Source organism: Microtus oregoni, unplaced genomic scaffold (assembly GCF_018167655.1).
Source record: "Microtus oregoni isolate MIOR12 unplaced genomic scaffold, Mior012 000041F_ref0000270, whole genome shotgun sequence".
NCBI lineage: Eukaryota > Metazoa > Chordata > Mammalia > Rodentia > Cricetidae > Microtus > Microtus oregoni.
This window is the reverse complement of record NW_024543208.1, coordinates 18,788,667-18,806,303: the sequence shown is the minus strand read 5'-3', so window position 1 is coordinate 18,806,303 and position 17,637 is coordinate 18,788,667. Positions and strand designations below refer to the sequence as shown.

Here is a 17,637-nt window from a genome sequence, read left to right as displayed (position 1 = left end):
AAACTCTATCTCAGAGAAATTACCATAACCTACTTCTGACCTTCTATTACTCTGAAAGATGTATAAAACCTCATGCAACACAAATGCTATTAAAATGGGCCATTGGAACCATAGAAAGAGCTCAGTGGATAAGAGCAATTGCTACTCTTTAGAGATCCCATGATGGTCAGTTCCCAGCCCCCACCTGACACTTAGTTCCGGGGGATCCTACATCCTCTTCTGTCCTCCATGGGTACCAGGCACTCAGAATGGTACATAGGCATATATTCAGGCAAAACACTCATACACATAAAGTAAAAATGAGTAAAGGTTAAATAAGTGGTTATTATAGTGGATCACATGGGGGTGGGATACAAACACAAGTTTATACATGTTCAGTAGCAATCCACTTCTTAAAATTTCCAGGGTACAGTTGGTTGAACCTATGAATATAAAGAACCTACACAGTCCAGTCAAATATTCTGTAACTTGAAACCTCCCTTTTAAAATGATTGATATTTTTTTTAAAGACGAATCTACAGAAAGTATTTTTGAACATGGAGGCATGAATTTCCCACTATGCAGCTCTGTGGGTGGAAGGTTAGGTGTTGTGCCTTTATCTAATGTGATCCTCAGTGTCCTTGCATGTGCATGTGTTAACCTCAAATGACACTGGTTCCCTCTGTCAGTTCCGCGAGCATGGCTGGGGACTTTCGGAAGCGGAGGAAGAGTGAACCTGCAGTGGGCCCACCCAGAGGCCTGGGGGATCAGAGTGTGAGCAGGACCAGCCCCAGCCGGGCAGACCTCCCAGGATCAAGCTCCACATTTACGAAGTCTTTCATTAGCTCTTCTCCTTCCTCTCCCTCAAGAGCCCAAGGTGAGCCACAATAAATAAGCAAAGCTTGCTAGTTCACAGTTTAGCCCACAGTATGGGGGAGGGCCAGCCTCATGATCATGACTTCTGATGCTGGCTTCACTTACAGTGTCCCTGCAGCAAACAGTTTCCCATCAAAGCCATTGCTCCTACCCAATCCAATTCAAACTGGCAAGCCACTTGAGTGTCTTAAAGAAGTCAGACTTGTTGCTGACTCAAAAATATATTTATTATTAAAAATAAATAATCTATTTTAATAATAAATTACCCAAATTTTTAATAATAAATTTACCCAAAATATTAAATAATTTGTTTTCATATTTACAGAAAGCCATTTATATACTTTTACATAGGCAAATTTTCTAATGTTATTATAGATAACTAATTAAATTTGTAGAATAAGAATTATAAATAGCAGCAGAAAAATATTGCTTAAAACATGCAATGGGTACTTTAAATTCTGGATTAGAAAATAATTTAAGTTATACCTTTAGTCATTTGTCCTGTTTTATTCAACCTTTATTTGTATGGTAAAGTATCACATTCTACCATGTAACATGGTTGTCAACAATGGTTTATAATAAGTACATACTAGCTTGAAGCCACAAATACCAAATTTAGCAGTGAGATGACTCAGTGGGTAAAGGCACTGGCCACCAAGTCTGTCAACCCAAGTGTGATCATCACGACTCATATAATAAAAGGAGAGAACAGACCCCCACAAGTTGCCTTCTGACCTCTCCTTGTATGTGTACATACACAAGAGAGAAAGAAAATGCAAGGAAGGGGGAGAAGAAGGGAGGGAAGGAGTGAGAAAGGAAGGAAGGAAAGAAGAAAGGAAGGAAGAAAAGAGGGAAGGCTACTTTTTCATATGGCTTTCTCCTCTTTGGAAATGTAGTAAGCTAAGCAATGAAGGAACAGAGTTGCTCATTTGGGTCTCTGGTAGGTTACTTAGGTCTTTTTCTTTTCCTTTTGAACCACAATCTATTGACCCAGTAGCATGACAAATTTGGGGCCCCACAATCTCCTCCAGTCTTTGGGAGTTGACATAGAAGAGAATGGGTTTGCAAAGGATCTTAAAAAAATTAGTTATAACAGAAGTGTCCAGGAGTGAACAAAGAGAGTCAGGAACTCCTAAAAACTGTATGCATTGAAACAGTTGCCATATGGTGGTTAAAGTGAAGCTGTAGCTGGTGTGCAGTAGACTGTTTGTGATGACTGGTCTCCGTTTAGGATGAGAGCTGGGCCATCTAAGACCTAGAAAAGTCTCAGAAAGGAATTTCCTCAGTAACTAACATGCCTTCATCATATTCTACTCATCTAAACAGCAAATCTATATCCTAAGTAGCAAGTCAGTCATGAAATGCCAAGGATCCGTCATTCTCAAACACAATTCGAAACGTAAAAGGATCCTGATAAATTTAAGTATTTTTCTTACCCATAGAGCGTTAAATCCAGTTCCTTTCCCAAGCGCTGTATATCAACTGAATGAATTATCAATTCTTGGAGAATTTGGGGGAGGTTGCAATCCATAAATTGTTAAGCTTAAAGGATAAGAGTTGTGGTTTGGACATGCCAAAAGGCCATTGAACTGTGCAGTAGAAATGTGTTAGCTACACCAAGTGTATTTCACGAGTGGTTTTGTCTACTGTAGTATCTGCAAAGTTGCACTGAAAAATATTGTCTTTTTTTTAGCATGGGGCATTGAAGCTATGTATGTCAAGATGCCTAGATTAAGCCATACTAACTGCTTTCTCTTTGCTGTGCTAATACTGACAAGCTCTCCTTTCTTTGTGAACCTTTTAACTTCTCCAAATGTCTCTCTTCTGCCATGCTGCTCTGGATTGAAAGGTGGGGACGATAGCAAAATGTGTTCATCCCTTTGCAGTCACTCGGGGCTCAATGGCGCCCCCTCTGGTGAGTTAGAGTACTGTAGCGCTTATAGACAGCATTTGGATGTCCCCCCGGACTCGCAAAGGGCCATCACCTTCAAGAATGGCTGGCAAATGGCCCGGCAAAATGCGGAGATCTGGAGCAGCACGGAAGAGACCGTGTCCCCCAAAATCAAATCGCGTAGCTGTGATGATCTCCTGAATGACGATTGCGACAGCTTCCCAGACCCTAAAGCCAAGTCAGAAAGTATGGGTTCTCTGTTATGCGAGGAAGACTCCAAAGGGAGCTGCCCCATGGCGTGGACTTCCCCCTATATCCAGGAAGTGTGTGTTAATGGCAGATCCAGAATCAAACACAGGTCAGCCCATAATGCCCCGGGCTTCCTCAAAATGTACAAGAAGATGCATCGCATCAACCGCAAGGATTTGATGAATTCAGAGGTAATTTGCTCCGTAAAGTCCAGGATACTGCAGTATGAAAACGAACAGCAGCATAGGGGGCTGCTCCATGGTTGGAGCCAGTCTTCCACCGAGGAAGTGCCCAGGGACATGGTACCCACCCGCATTTCGGAATTTGAAAAGCTGATACAGAAGTCCAAATCCATGCCCAATCTAGGGGATGAGACGTTGTCTCCCATCACCCTAGAACCCCAACAAAACGGCCTGTGTCCCAAGAGACGATTTTCTATTGAGTCTCTGCTAGAAGAAGAAACTCAGGGTAGACAGCCTTCTCAGGGTCAGCGAAACTGCAAGTCTAAAACCCTGGTGCCCATCCACATCGAAGTCACCAGCGACGAGCAACCCAGAGCTCACATAGAGTTTTCCGACAGCGACCAAGATGGAGTGGTGTCTGACCACAGCGACTACATTCACGTCGAAGGGTCATCCTTTTGCAGCGAAAGCGATTTCGACCATTACTCCTTCACATCCTCCGAAAGCTTCTACGGTTCCAGCCATCACCACCACCACCATCACCACCACCATCACCGGCACCTCATCAGCTCCTGCAAAGGCCGATGTCCAGCCTCTTACACTCGGTTTACCACAATGCTAAAGCATGAACGAGCTAAGCATGAGAACACGGACCCACCCAGGAGGCAAGAAATGGACCCCGGCCTGTCTAAACTCGCATTTCTCGTCAGCCCCGTGCCTTTCCGAAGGAAAAAGAATTTGACTCCCAAAAAACAGACTGAACAGGCAAAATGTAATGCCTCCGTAGTAGAGGCTCTGGACTCTGCCCTTAAGGACATCTGCGACCAAATCAAGGCTGAGAAAAGAAGGGGGAGCCTGCCGGACAACAGCATACTGCATAGGCTTATCAGCGAGCTGTTGCCAGAGATCCCGGAGAGGAATTCATCCCTTAACGCTCTAAAACGGAGCCCTGGGCACCAGCCTTTCCACCCACTGCCTCAAGATGGTGCTATTAATTGTCCAGTGTACCAAAACGACTGTGGGAGGATGCCTCACAGTGCCTCTTTTCCAGACGTGGACGCAACCAACAACAGCTACCATGCCCAAGATTACGGTAGTGAGCTGAGTTTCCGAGGTGGATGAACTTTCCTTTCTTTTCCCCTGTGGTTCAGCGACCATCCTTCCACTCGTTCATACTTTTTTTTTTCCCATCCTGCATCTCATCGCTCATGAGCCGTGAGACCGCGTGACGTCATTACATGTTACAGAGCAAACCTGTGTTGTGCAGATGCGTCTGCCTCGGTGGTTCTCATTTGCCTGTGTGGTGTTTGACGTTCATGGGTGGACTGAATGTAATCATCAATTCATAAGCATTTGCTCGCTTCAAAGTAAACGAAACCCTAATTTGTCCCTCAATATTAGGGTTAAAACAGGCAGGACATTGGGAGGACAAGTGGAATACTGCATTGCGGCTCCACATCATTAGAGTTTATTTGCACTGATGCTGTGTAGTGCACTCCACAAACAGGAGATGAGGATGTTCAGATAGAGACCTGTCAGAATCCAATTGATAAAATAGGCAGTTTCTTCAGTTATCTAATAACCTGAAATAATCACTTAAATTCAAAAGAATATATCAGGACAAAACTATAGCTCAATATCTGTGTCCCCAAGATACCTTTTGGTTCATGATGAACCAAAATCAATAGCTTCAAAGCCTTTTTCTTGATTTCTATATTAACGTTAGAACAATTGTAGCTATTCACTCAAAGAAATCTGTCCCCACTCAACTTATGTAGAAGATTAGATAAATGATAGATAGATAGATAGATAGATAGATAGATAGATGATAGATGAATGAATGATAGATAGATAGATGCTAGATGGATAGATAGATGCAAGATGGATAGATAGATAGATGGATAGATGGATAGATAGATGATAGATGGATGATAGATAGATAGATAGATAGATAGATAGATAGATAGATAGATAAACAGACAAAGAGAACTTTAGCTAGAAACATCATCTAACTGAGACTCCCATAAGTCAATGGTGGGTATTATTTTAAATACAATTGAGGAACTGAGGAACCAAGGGGATAAAACTTCTCGGTGTTACACAGATTACAGCAATGGCAAGAGAATTCAAAGCCCTATTAACTAAAAATGTGTAATATAAAATATTATTTCTAAGGGCAAAAAATTAATTGTTAATAACTACTGGGCTTTTTTACTTATTAGCATTTGCCTTCACTTTAATTTTTACTGTACAGCATGATGTAGAATAAGAATAAGGAGGGGCTGGAGAGATGGCTCAGTAGTTAGGGCCCCTTGCTCCTTCCTCTTCCAGAGCACCTAGGTTCCTGTCCCAGTGTGCACACGGCAGCTCACACCTGTCTATTACTCCAGTCCCACGGTTTCTAATGCCCTCTTCTGGCCTTCAAGGACACTGGACACAAATAGTGCACAGACAACATGCAGACAAAAATCCCATACACACAAAAATGTATATAATATGAAAAAGTTAGAGAAATAGAATAATAGCATAGTAGTACAATAATTTAATTTATTTAATAAATAGAATGATACATTTTAAGTTCAATAAGTTAGTTAAATTTGTAATCAGTTTTCATTTAGACTGTAACAGGTTTCATCCATTTTTTAACTACCTTCTTCAATTTTCTGATATCCTGAAATAAGCATAGTACATTATCAAAACGTGAGTTTGAAGCACTGAAAAAATTATACTGCACATAAATAAAATTTACCTTAATGATTATACTATTTAACATAATTAAATTAATTTGTTAAAGTGAATAGTTTTTAAACTTGGACCCAGGTATATAGGTAAAATTCTGTGATGTTGCCAGAATATAGGCAATCTTCAGTTACATTCCCATGTTCAAGTCACACAACTATGCCAGGCTTAAGAAACTAAGAGTTATATCTGCCGTCATCATTTTCCAGTGTAATTATTTATACTTTACTTTAATGTGAATAAGACCTCAATATTTCATAAGCAATTTGGCAACTTCATAGAAGGCTTTCTGGTTATCATTTCATTTTAAGGAATAAATAACTTACTTTCTGATTAGCTTAACACTCATATATAAGGGAAAGTCATAGTGGATAGGAAGTCTTCCAACCCAATAGGTATCTCCAAACAGAAACACACACACACACACACACACACATACAAAGGGGTGGGGAATATGACCATCATGCTGTTATGCTCACACTTGATCTTCCATTTCATCATTACTTCTTAAACTGTATTTGATAGAACATTTGTTCATATAAATGTGTTATTTTAAAATTTTATATATATATATTATATATATATATCTTATAATAATAGTTATATACTGGAACCAAAAAGAATAGAAATAGTAAGCATGATAAATTTGGAGTACAAAAGTCCCTACAGCTATGAACCATCTACACCAAGGATTGCAGTGTAATTAATTGGCAGTATAATAATAATAATTTATATATGATTATAATACTTCTGTTCTTTGTGTATTTTTTTCATTTTCAATGTATATGTTTGTCTTATGTCATTACTTTACAGTGAATTATGAGTTTTACATCCATGTTCTCACTAGAGACATCTCTCCAAATTTGGGGGGTAAAATAATCACCACCAAGGAAAAGGGGCAACCTAGTCTCCTTTCAACGAAATGAGATCTCATTCTAGTTCACTTTATCATTTCCAACAGACCATGAGTCCCCTAGAAGTTACTCATCTACTTTGACTGACCTGGGAAGAAGTGTATCACGGGAACGAAGAGGAACTCCAGAAAAAGAGGTAGTTTAACAGAATTGGGGTGTTCTTAAAGGACCTTCCGAGAAAGCACTTACCAGCCAATTGTGTGCCTCAGACCAGTAAAGAATTCAGACTGAAACCTAACAGCAACAAGAAGAGTCTAGAAGCAGCTCTGCTCAGATCCTCAGTCTAGGCTCCAGTCCTTCCCAACTTGGGATGTACTTTGAGCAAGGAGGCCTTTCTGAATCCTGCCTAATAGCCATGAACTAATAGAATTCTAATTAGCCTGCTTTATGGAGGGGAGTTTCTACAGAAGTACTTTTGTGGGAGAAGACCACCAAGTACCTGTAGCATTGAGATGTTCTGACTCCTGATCCATCACCTTAAACCAGAGCTGGGCCACCTTTTCCTAACTGCCGTGGAAGCCATGAGGGTAATGGAAATTAAAAACTGAGCTCCAGCTGACATGTGTCTGAGATAGCCTGTGGGACCCCTAGCCCCCTAAACCCCTATGAAGCCATAAATTACCCAAGTTTCTTGAAGCTCACTAAAATCACAGGGGAAGAAAAATGGGGTGAAGGGATTGCTTGTTAGTGGGGAGGGAAGAGCTGATATCACTAGCTACCTGGTATATTGTGCCTCGAGTAGATCTGTAAGCCCCAGTGTTTGAGGGTAGGCATGAGTATACCTTCATAACTGAAAGATAAGCCCCAAAATTCCTGCACCCTCCATTCCTCTATTTTTGGCTAACCAATCTCTTGACAAGTGGGCTACTACTTCTTGGCTCATCAGTATTTAGTGAAGAATATGATAACTCCTTTTGTGGTTTCTGTTTTACTATTATTCAGACAGACTAGTGTCAATCCATGGCAGTCAGAGCAACTAGTCCTCCACAAATTATCTGTTCAGAAATGACACACCTAAGACAGAGTCCTTGACAGGCATTTTATCATATTGTGGCGTTAATCCGCTTGAGTTCCTGAAATGAAGCCTAATGAAGAAATAATTTCCTATATCCCAGTTTCGCTCAGTAGTCTAAAGGGAGCAATAACGGATACATTTGTAACTTGACCATGTCACTTACATTATATGTGTTTTATTGTTCTTAAAATGCAATCTAAAATTGTTAAATTAGTGCTAAAAGTTAACCTTTCCTTTCAGAAATTGCCTGCAAAAGCTGTCTATGATTTCAAAGCTCAGACATCTAAGTAAGTGCAATAAAAGCTCACTATGTCTTTGAGCTTCGTTCTTACTATTGTAGAAAGGTATGTATGCATCCGTGAGTGTGTACAGCCGTGTGTGTGTGTGCACGCGCGCGCGCACGAGTGCATGTGTGTAGCAGTGGGATGTATTCCAAATAAGACCCAACTCTCAAGTCTATAATACAGTCTAGTCAGTTAGCTCCCTCAGAATTGCTAACTAGGACGCAATACTTTATTTTCAAGTTCAGCTGCCTCAAGAACAGTCCATGGAACCTGCGCACAGATGATCATGTAGTGAATGCTCAGTCTCACAATGCTCAAAGCTTAGAGTTTCCAAGGAAGGCCTGATGCTGTCCTGTGGTCCTTGAGTGTGAATGTGATCATAGTCCTGAGTTGTATTCTTTTGGGCTGTTTCTTTGGGGACTTCTTCATCCAAAAGACAAGGCAGGTAAATCAGGAAGACTAGTATTGATCACACAGGAGATCTACATCAGAGGGGGATGTCCCCTTCAAAAGCACGCGCCCCCCATCCCCAGAAAACCTCTCATTTGGTTTCACCTCAGTTTCCTCCTGAGTCTCACAGTACTGCTTAGGTGGGGGTAAAGCCTGTAACAAGGGGCCTTTGAGAAGCATTTGAGACACGAACTACAACATAACAACCTTTTGTTTCTCCTGCACTCCAGTCCTAATGACTGCCCTTAGACCATGATGCGATGCTCTGTAAGACGGTATGAAAAAAATATATAAAAGATTTTTATTTTGTTTATTCTTTATGACATATTTATTCCTATGTATATGCCACCAGATGGGCATCTGCCTAAGGCTCAGAATGTGTTTCAGGAAGAACAGAAAGTTGAGAGGGAAGGCAGGGAGTGTGACAGAAGTTAGAACGCAAGGAGTAGGGGTTGATTTGATCAAAACACATCGTATAAATGTATAAAATTCTCAAAAAACATATTTTGAAAAAAATCAGGAATAAAAGTGAAAACACCCACAAGATTCAGGGTCAATGAGATGGCTCAGGGGATAACAGTTCTTTATACCAAGCCTGACAACCTAATCCTTTAGTTTCTTATAATGGAGGAATCATTACCTACAAGTTGTCCTCTGATCTCTAGACATGGTTTTATATGTGCACATATACCTGCACACACAGCGCACACAAGTAAGTGTAAAATAAATATACAATATAAACAAGCTTCAAAGAGGAGATGACACACATCCCAGAGGAAGGGGCCAAGAATATGCTTGGGTCACTAGCTTTCGATTGCCCCACAGGCCACGCCCCTCATCCTACCCAAGGGTCCCATCCTCTTCTGTAGTTCTTAGATGGAGAGTCAGAGAATCTTGCTCCCCCACACTGCTGCGGGGATGGAGCAGGGAGGCCATTGGCACTTTTCCATCTGCACCATCCCACCTTTCACTGAGAGCATGAGGAGCTTTGTCTCACGAAATCTAACTGTGTGAGCATTTGGTAAAGTAGATTCACCAGCCATCCAGATAAGCCCCAAAAAGAAAGTGGGTCTGCTCTTCCTATAAATAGCTTGGTCTTATTATAGTTTAATGAGCCTCCTCTTGTTTCTTTCTCAGAAGATATAAAGAGAGCACCCGTCACCTCCAATGTGGTTCTATATTTAACATAAAAATTAGGGTAATGGGCAAGTTGTGTCACTTTCAAGGCTCACACACCCATGTACTTCTGAAAACTGCATATCAAGCCAGTTTTAGCCTCTTTAAATGACCAAAAAAGATATGAATGCTTTTGTACATAATATGAATAAGGCACACACTTATATACCTATGTTTTAAAAAAATATGATTTAAAGCTATTTCTATTATTTTAACAGCTCAAAACTAATCCTTCTAAGACTAAAGCTAAGTAACACACCCAACAAAATGTCTCCATTTTAGATGGGAGAAGAGACAACATCTCATTTCCCATAGGTCCAAAATAGCCAGTATTTCAAAGTGCTATAAAAATACAGCAAATTTATCAAAATAGGACTCTATCCCTAACATGAGAGGGACAGAGTTTGGAAAACTGGGTAATAAGGCAACTCTCCCTTTGCTGAATATATCCAGAATTCTAAATGCAAGCCTATATTAAGTAGAAAATAACCATAGAAAATAACTATATTTATATTTTAAAAAATTAATTGCTTATAATTTCCATACATATTCAAAAACTAAGTTGGTGTTCAGAAATACTCCTGGTGCAAGCCAAAATGTTAGGTTATAAATATTATATATGACTATAGACTAGCAAGGTCACAATAATCTGTCCCCTTTTTCAAATTTCATGTCCTCGCAGGATGTGGTTTATACAGATGTGATCCATATACTTGATCTTCAAAATCACTTCCAAGATCACATAAGTGACCTCTAAAACGTGTAAGGAAAACTCTCATCTAACTGAGCTTGGCAGGTGTTTTCATGTGGGCAGGGTATTTCTCAGATAAATATGGAATGTCAATCATAAGACTAACTGTTACTCCTCCAGAGAGTCCATTGGTCATGTCTCTTACAGGGAGCTATCGTTTAAGAAAGGAGATACTGTCTACATCCTTAGGAAAATTGACCAGAACTGGTACGAGGGGGAGCACCACGGGAGAGTGGGCATTTTCCCAATCTCATATGTAGAGGTACGTCCCTTTTCCTCCTCACCTCCGGCAGGATGCTGTCCCAAAGGTTATCACAAGTTTAAGAACCAATAGCTGTTCTCCTTTATAGAAACTGACTCCTCCAGAGAAAGCACAGCCCGCCAGACCACCACCCCCAATCCAGCCTGGAGAGATCGGAGAAGCCATAGCCAAATACAACTTCAATGCCGACACAAACGTGGAGCTCTCCCTGCGAAAGGTACCCCTGCTGTGTTCTTCACTGGGGCGTTCTCACAGACTGTACAGTTCTGAACCCAAGACAGATTACCTTATTTTCTAGAATACTCTAGGTTTTGTTCAGTTCCTTCAAGGGAGTCAGGATGGCCCAGGATCACTGTTGCCTCTCGGCCCTGTGTCCCTTCCAGAGTGGGGTCCCTGTGAGACAGAGTCTGTGGCTTAGACTAAGAAGCAAGACCTTGAGTCCCCCCCCCAAAGGGGTGCCTCAACTGGATACTAAGAAGCACACATGTGGAACCCCAAGGGGAGAGTGCATTTTAGTTATTTAGAACGCATTTTTGAACACATAGAGAACACAATTTGAAGAAAACATTCCAAATTGTCTTTAGGCTGTCCCATTAGTCAATTTTCAATAAGTAGCCAGTATTTATTTTTCTCTATCTTGGAATCAATGAATGGTCCTAAAGTAATGAAAATATGTCCTCTCCAAAAGCCTTTGGGGAGCCAGCTGTGCGATCCCATTTCCTTGATCAATCTTCTCCAAGCCTCGTGATGGCTCCCAATCTCTCTAGCAAGCTATCCGAGTATTTTGTCTTGTACAGTGAGGGCGGGACGGTTCAGGTCTGCAGGAGATGGTCGAGTTTTCTCCTCCCGCTACAAGTTCTGCATCATCCGCCATTCTCTTACCTTCCTTGTGCACCGCTTGACACAGAAAACTGAACACGGTGTACCGTCTCGTGGTCCACACTGTAAAGATAGGCCGTCGTGTGAAATTCCCCAGGAAGGTCTTAACTATCAGCTGCTGCTTCTGAGCGCATTAGAAAATTGATGCAGTTTTGAGATGGAGGGAAATTCATCTTTCTTCAGTGTGCTCCACTCAGGGTGAATGGGGCACATTTTGCAAACCATCCAGCACAATGAGTTGAAGAGGATCTTCAGGGCTCTGGCACTGAAAAGAACTCTCTGCTGCCCTGAAGCTAATGAATAGATGGCCCCTCCATGACTCTATCAGACCCAGTTCCCCTAGTTCCATAGCTCCGAGCTGTGCCCACTGGGTTTGCTCTTTAGCAATGGCTTGCTAACCTTGGTGTGACCCTCCTGTGGTTTTGAGTAAATAGTTAAAGTTATCTGCCCTTGGCCTGCCCATTGCAGGAAGCATAGCAGTGATTCCAAGTGCCTACTGTTGCAAAAATCAGAGTCTATTGGAATGGCCAGAATGGCGCAGCCGCTCACCAACTGAAGGGATGCTGGTGTTACACTGTCCTGATGAGAGCAGGGAGACGTCTGCCCACTCCACAGCTATGCACATTCTAGATTGCCATTCTTGCCCCATGCTTTTCACTCACTCTCTGTCACCTCTCAGGACACGCAGATGAAAGAAGGAAAACGGGGAGCCATTCAACTGTATGCCTTGCAGAGGATGGCTTCCATGACCCTTTTCAGAAGCACTCCCTTCTTCCTGCAGACCATCACGTCCCTTCTGGTAGAGATTAGATGAGACTACTGTCATTGAGATGGCGTTCCTCACACCAGCTGCCTTGGAGCAACTTCCACAAACCATTTCACTTTATGCCAGTGTGTAGCATGTAGCAGCCCCTTCCTATTAACGGAATGGATTAAGGATTTTAAGCATCCTTAGGACTCTATAATGTCATCAATGGACGATTTAATCTGCATCCATGCTGACAATCTGGGCTTTTCTAATAAACACTAGAACCTTTCTTGCATTCTCCTGATCAAGCAGAAATGGGAGGCATAAAACTTTTCCAACTAGAAAACTACTGTTTATCAGAAAACAATGACAATTATGCTTTTCCTATTACTGTGTCTCTTTATAACACATTTTCCCAATGCTTGTTACAGGGCGATAGGATTATTCTTCTTAAAAGAGTTGATCAAAACTGGTATGAAGGCAAGATCCCGGGAAGCAACAGGCAAGGCATCTTCCCTGTTTCCTATGTAGAAGTCATCAAGAAGAACGCACAAGGTGCCGAGGACTACCCTGACCCTCCCATACCCCACAGCTACTCTAGCGATAGAGTCCACAGCCTAAGCTCCAACAAGGTAAGAAGCCCTTCTAGAATGTTAATGCTGCAGTTCAGAACTCGGAGCATGAGAATCAGTGGGTGATCTGGGGGTATCCGATCATCATATTATCGAAAAGGAGCAAATTCATATATTGTGTTCCTATACGTGAGTGCCAGAGGAGAAAATGTAATTTTTCTCAAATAGATGCTGGGATAAAGGCTTGGTGTTCATTTTTGCTAATTCCATTTTCAAGTTTTAGTGCATAAAGAGGAAATGTTAGGAGCATCAGCATTTTTGAATAAGTGTCTGTATTTTGGTGTATATACATTTTACACACACACACACACACACACACACACACACACTTACTCCTAAAGTGTATTATAATTATTAGGTTTACAATAATCTATGAAAGTGTTAAGGAATTTTCTACATAGCATAAAACATTATTTTAATTTTGGGCCTATAATATCACATGAAAATATGATAGATTATTAGAAATAGCCACAGTTCTTTTTTCATTCATTTTAGGACCCTTCTTCCCCTGATTCACTTTAGCTGGTAACTGAAGATGACTGTCTTTCTCAGTAGAGTGTAGAAAGGACCTTCCCTCCTCAACTGGTTCATTAGACTAAGGCATCCTCCTACTTCCCTGACTCACAGGATTTTTTTCCTCCTTTTCCTGTTGAATTATAAGGTATTTTATGGGTGTGTTTAAGGGTCTCTTTCTCCTTTACAGTTATTTTAAACTATAAAATTTTTAAGTCACCAGTGAGCTATTTCCAAAATATTGTCAAATAAATGCCTCCCAACATGAAAAACAATGTATTTGGTTATATAAAATGTTAACTGTTTTAGTTGAGATCAAGGCAAGGCTGTGCAGAAACAGACCGCTTTGATTATGAGGTTTCTAGAACTGAACATTTAGAGAGCAACGTCCTTCCTTCGGTAGTTTCTGTTGATGAGGGGGAAAATCAGAATCGTCATCATCCATCCACCTCTGCTTTGCCTACCCTCTATTTATCTTAAAAGAACCATTAGATGACTGTCCAGGGATCTAACCGTTAAGTAAGCTGACACAGAAGAGGAAAGCACAAATGCTTACTTAGCAATGAAGAACTTCTCCCATATGTTTTAATTAACAATGGCAGGCTAATATTTTAAGTCAGTGTTTCTGGTCTTTGCTCTGAATAGGTTTTAAATACCATTTATGTTTTTCGTTGTAATACCACATTGTAAATAGAGGAGTGCATTAGTTTCGCTAATAACCAATCATTATTGTCTTATTGTTCCAAAAAAAATATGTCAAAGTTTAAGTCCATAATTCGAAAGAAATTTTAGTTTCATCTCAACCAGTTATTTATCCTATGATGTTATTGGCTTAATAAGGGAAAATCCTGTAGTGTTGCCCTGGTCAAAAATAAAAGGAAAAGAAATAGGTCTTTTTACACAGTGAGGTACAAAAGCAGCAACCAGGTAGAGCTCCTGTTTTCTGACTGATACTTACAAATAGAGGTAGGAATGCGTTGATGGCTTTTGAGTCTCTCGGTGATTCAAATTACAAAGCTTGACATATTTCTATTTTGAGGATAGCTCAAATATAAGCTGCTATTTATTTCTGATTTTGGTACAATAGAATCCAATTCTAATCCCTTTTTAAGATGAAATAACTGGTTAAGAGCACTAGCTGCTCTTCCAGCAGACCCCAGTTCTCACAGCACCCACATGGCAGCCCACAACTGTCTGTCATTCCTGTTATAGGGGATCCGACACCCTCACACAGACACACAGACATATTTGCAAACAAAACTCCAATTCACATGAAATTAAAACAATAAATTCTTTTTTAAATAGATGAAACAGCTTTAATTTTGTGTTATAAGTATGTTTTGTGATAGAGGAACTCCTTAATCAAAATTAACACTTAATTTTGGTATTATCAAGTCCATCTTAAAGTGTCGGCTCTTTTGGCCTTTTAACATGTATTGAGGCAACATGGGGGGAGTGGCAGTAAAGTCGGTAGTGGCAGATAGCAATAGAGACTACAATTGCAATGATGATGGTGAAATTTAGAGATTTCTTGTGAATATGATATTTCTGGCACATGAGAAAAAAATGAAGATATCCACCTTGAGTTACTTTCAGTTTCACCCATTTCCAAAATCTAAATGCGAAGATTAAATCTTGCACTTTTGTATTTGTAACAAGAAGTGTAAAATAGAACTCTAACCAGTATGAAAAACTTCCATGAACTATCAAATGAAATTTGATATTTTGTTTTCAGACAATCTATAAATTACATTCTTTGGGTTTACATAAAATATCAAGCTTCGAATATGACTTTGCACCATCCTCTCATGTCCCCTTCTGTGTAAACATTTACTTTGGAGTTTGTTTTTTTTTTAACTTTGAAGCAGGGGTTTTGCAAGATTGGTTTCATTCTGATCACAGGGCTCTTTGATTAAGAAATATGTTTTTAGCACTTATTCCCTTAAACATGTGTTCATGTATACTAATCTAAAATATTTTATGCCGTGGAGATGGGGCGATTATAAAAACTCAAAGGAGTGGGCACCTCCGCAGGGAGGGAGAATAGTAAATAAATATGGGGATTAAAACAAAGTTTGATATTATTCTGTGTAACAATCCCCAGACACATCTGAAATATAGATAAGAGTCCACGCAGATTCAGAGAGGTAAATTAATAGAAAGCCTCTTGGGGTTTCATTGTCTGCCCTCTTGATCTCTAAGAAGCTCTATCTCCTCTTTTGATGCTTAGGATATCTTCCAAAACGAATAGAGTCCGATTGCTCAAGTAAGGTTTACAATTAGTCTAAATGATTTTATGCATTTAAATTTCAGATAACTTTTCCCAATCTAGATATTCTCTAAGCATCTTCCATCTATGTCTGTGCTACAGCCTGAATTATATTATCACCACACCTTCCCTGTATTTCTCTGTTGTTGTATTTTCATGTGTTTTTGTTTCCTTTGTTTGTTTTACATCTTAATTCTTGCTCATTTATAAGTTGGCTTCCAGTGAACAGACCTGTCTTCCTGTATTTAATGCTCTGCCCAGCACAGAGAAAGGAGACCTACAGGGAACTGCCCAAGAGTGGCTATCCCTGACAGACTGGTGTCCACCAGCAATCCCATTGGCTCCAACACCATCCTCTGTCCTCGACAACTTCTTGGTTGAATTAGAGAAGTTTAGCGCTTTAATCTTACCATCTGACCAGGCCAAACTGAACATCCCAGACCAGGTCATCCTTGAAATTAAGGAGGAGCCCTCTTGCCTCCCCCTCACACTACCTCCAGCATCTCTACCAGTCAAATCACCTCACTGTCTCTCACCTTCTCCTCGCTCGAGTATCACCTCAGCTGGGGCCCAGCCTGATGATACAGTGTCTCTTCAAAATTCCAGGATGGACACACAAAGCAAATTCATAGATTTGAATAAAAAGAGAAGGAGCATTTCAGACCCTACCAAAATTCTTGAAGTCCTAGGCGATAAATTTGTGGCCTCTGCATGCACCAATGTGGGTGCCTTGGCTATAACTCTTCCTGTCATTGGAGAGGAGGATGAGAACCTCCGGGAGGGGCTCGCATACCAAAGAGAGCTGCCGGGAGCTCAAGAGCAAGCTATCCCGTGGTATGACCACAACAATGCAGAGGAAACACCGCCACTGCACATCAAGGAGGAGGAAGAAGAGGAGGACCCCGACCGCTTAAAATATTCACTTGGCATTCGCACACACCCTAGAACCCCCAAAGAAGACTTCAAGGCAGCAAAAACCAGTAGTGAGGTATTTAATTTGGCCTAATAACTGGGACTAACCAGTTTTACAATAATCCAGAAGAGTAATTGACATTACTAAATATTTACTTCCAACACTGCCTTAGCAGGCTTTCTTATGAGGAATAGAAGCATTAGAAACTCCAGGGTGGAAGGAATCTGCAAACACGACATAGTTTATTAGAATGGTGGGGATTTGTATGGTACAATTCCACTGTCCCGTTATTCCTCACTATAAATTTAACTTTTATATAGTGAAGCTCATCATTTTTCTAATATTCTAATATTAATAATGATAGCTAACCATTAACTTTTGTGTCAGGTGCTATTCTTAGAACCCAACATCTTTAGTTTTCAAAACCCAGAAGTATGGTTATCCCCACTTTAGAGATGAGATAGCTGACGGATAGACAGGTTTGTCTAGTGATCTACCTGCCTATTTCAGATACTATCCTAGAAATAGCGTTCATCATACTGAGGTAAGCTCAGCAAACAGCTCGCGCTATGCTCAAAGAGGTTCCGACTCCCTAGCTGTGTGACTGTTTACCTTACTTTAACCAACGTGAAGGGCAAGTTAGGTGTCATTGCAGAGTCTTAGGAGCTTTACTTCCGTCATGTTGAAGGGGGGAAGAAAGGCCTCTCAGACAAGACTAAGAACGCTGTTATCTCCAACCACCCACAGTACCCAAAGCATACCCACTGAGATTCGGAAATTAAAATTCCACAAGCTAAGTCAGTGCTTTCAAAGCAAGAATACACTAATAGCACTTTCCCCGAGATATTTTTATGACCTTTCCAGCTATTAGACAAGAAAGGTACTCTCTGAGGACCAGGTCTCTTCATCTGAGCA

General features: G+C 40.7%; 1 protein-coding gene across 40 annotated transcripts in view; it reads left to right on the top strand.

Moving 5' to 3' along the window:
- Sorbs2 (sorbin and SH3 domain containing 2) overlaps positions 1-17,637 on the top strand; it is a 318,492-nt gene that overhangs the window by 282,706 nt on the left and 18,149 nt on the right. For 20 of the 40 annotated variants that reach the window (XM_041632398.1, XM_041632399.1, XM_041632416.1 and 17 more), the window contains 8 exons: positions 669-856; positions 2,705-4,291; positions 6,878-6,966; positions 8,086-8,132; positions 10,654-10,768; positions 10,857-10,985; positions 12,827-13,027; positions 16,021-16,797. In XM_041632398.1, the coding sequence (XP_041488332.1) occupies positions 669-856; positions 2,705-4,291; positions 6,878-6,966; positions 8,086-8,132; positions 10,654-10,768; positions 10,857-10,985; positions 12,827-13,027; positions 16,021-16,797 (3,133 nt within the window). The remainder of the gene's footprint in view (positions 1-668; positions 857-2,704; positions 4,292-6,877; positions 6,967-8,085; positions 8,133-10,653; positions 10,769-10,856; positions 10,986-12,826; positions 13,028-16,020; positions 16,798-17,637) is intronic. The other 20 variants (XM_041632420.1, XM_041632430.1, XM_041632429.1 and 17 more) reach the window with 3 other exon arrangements.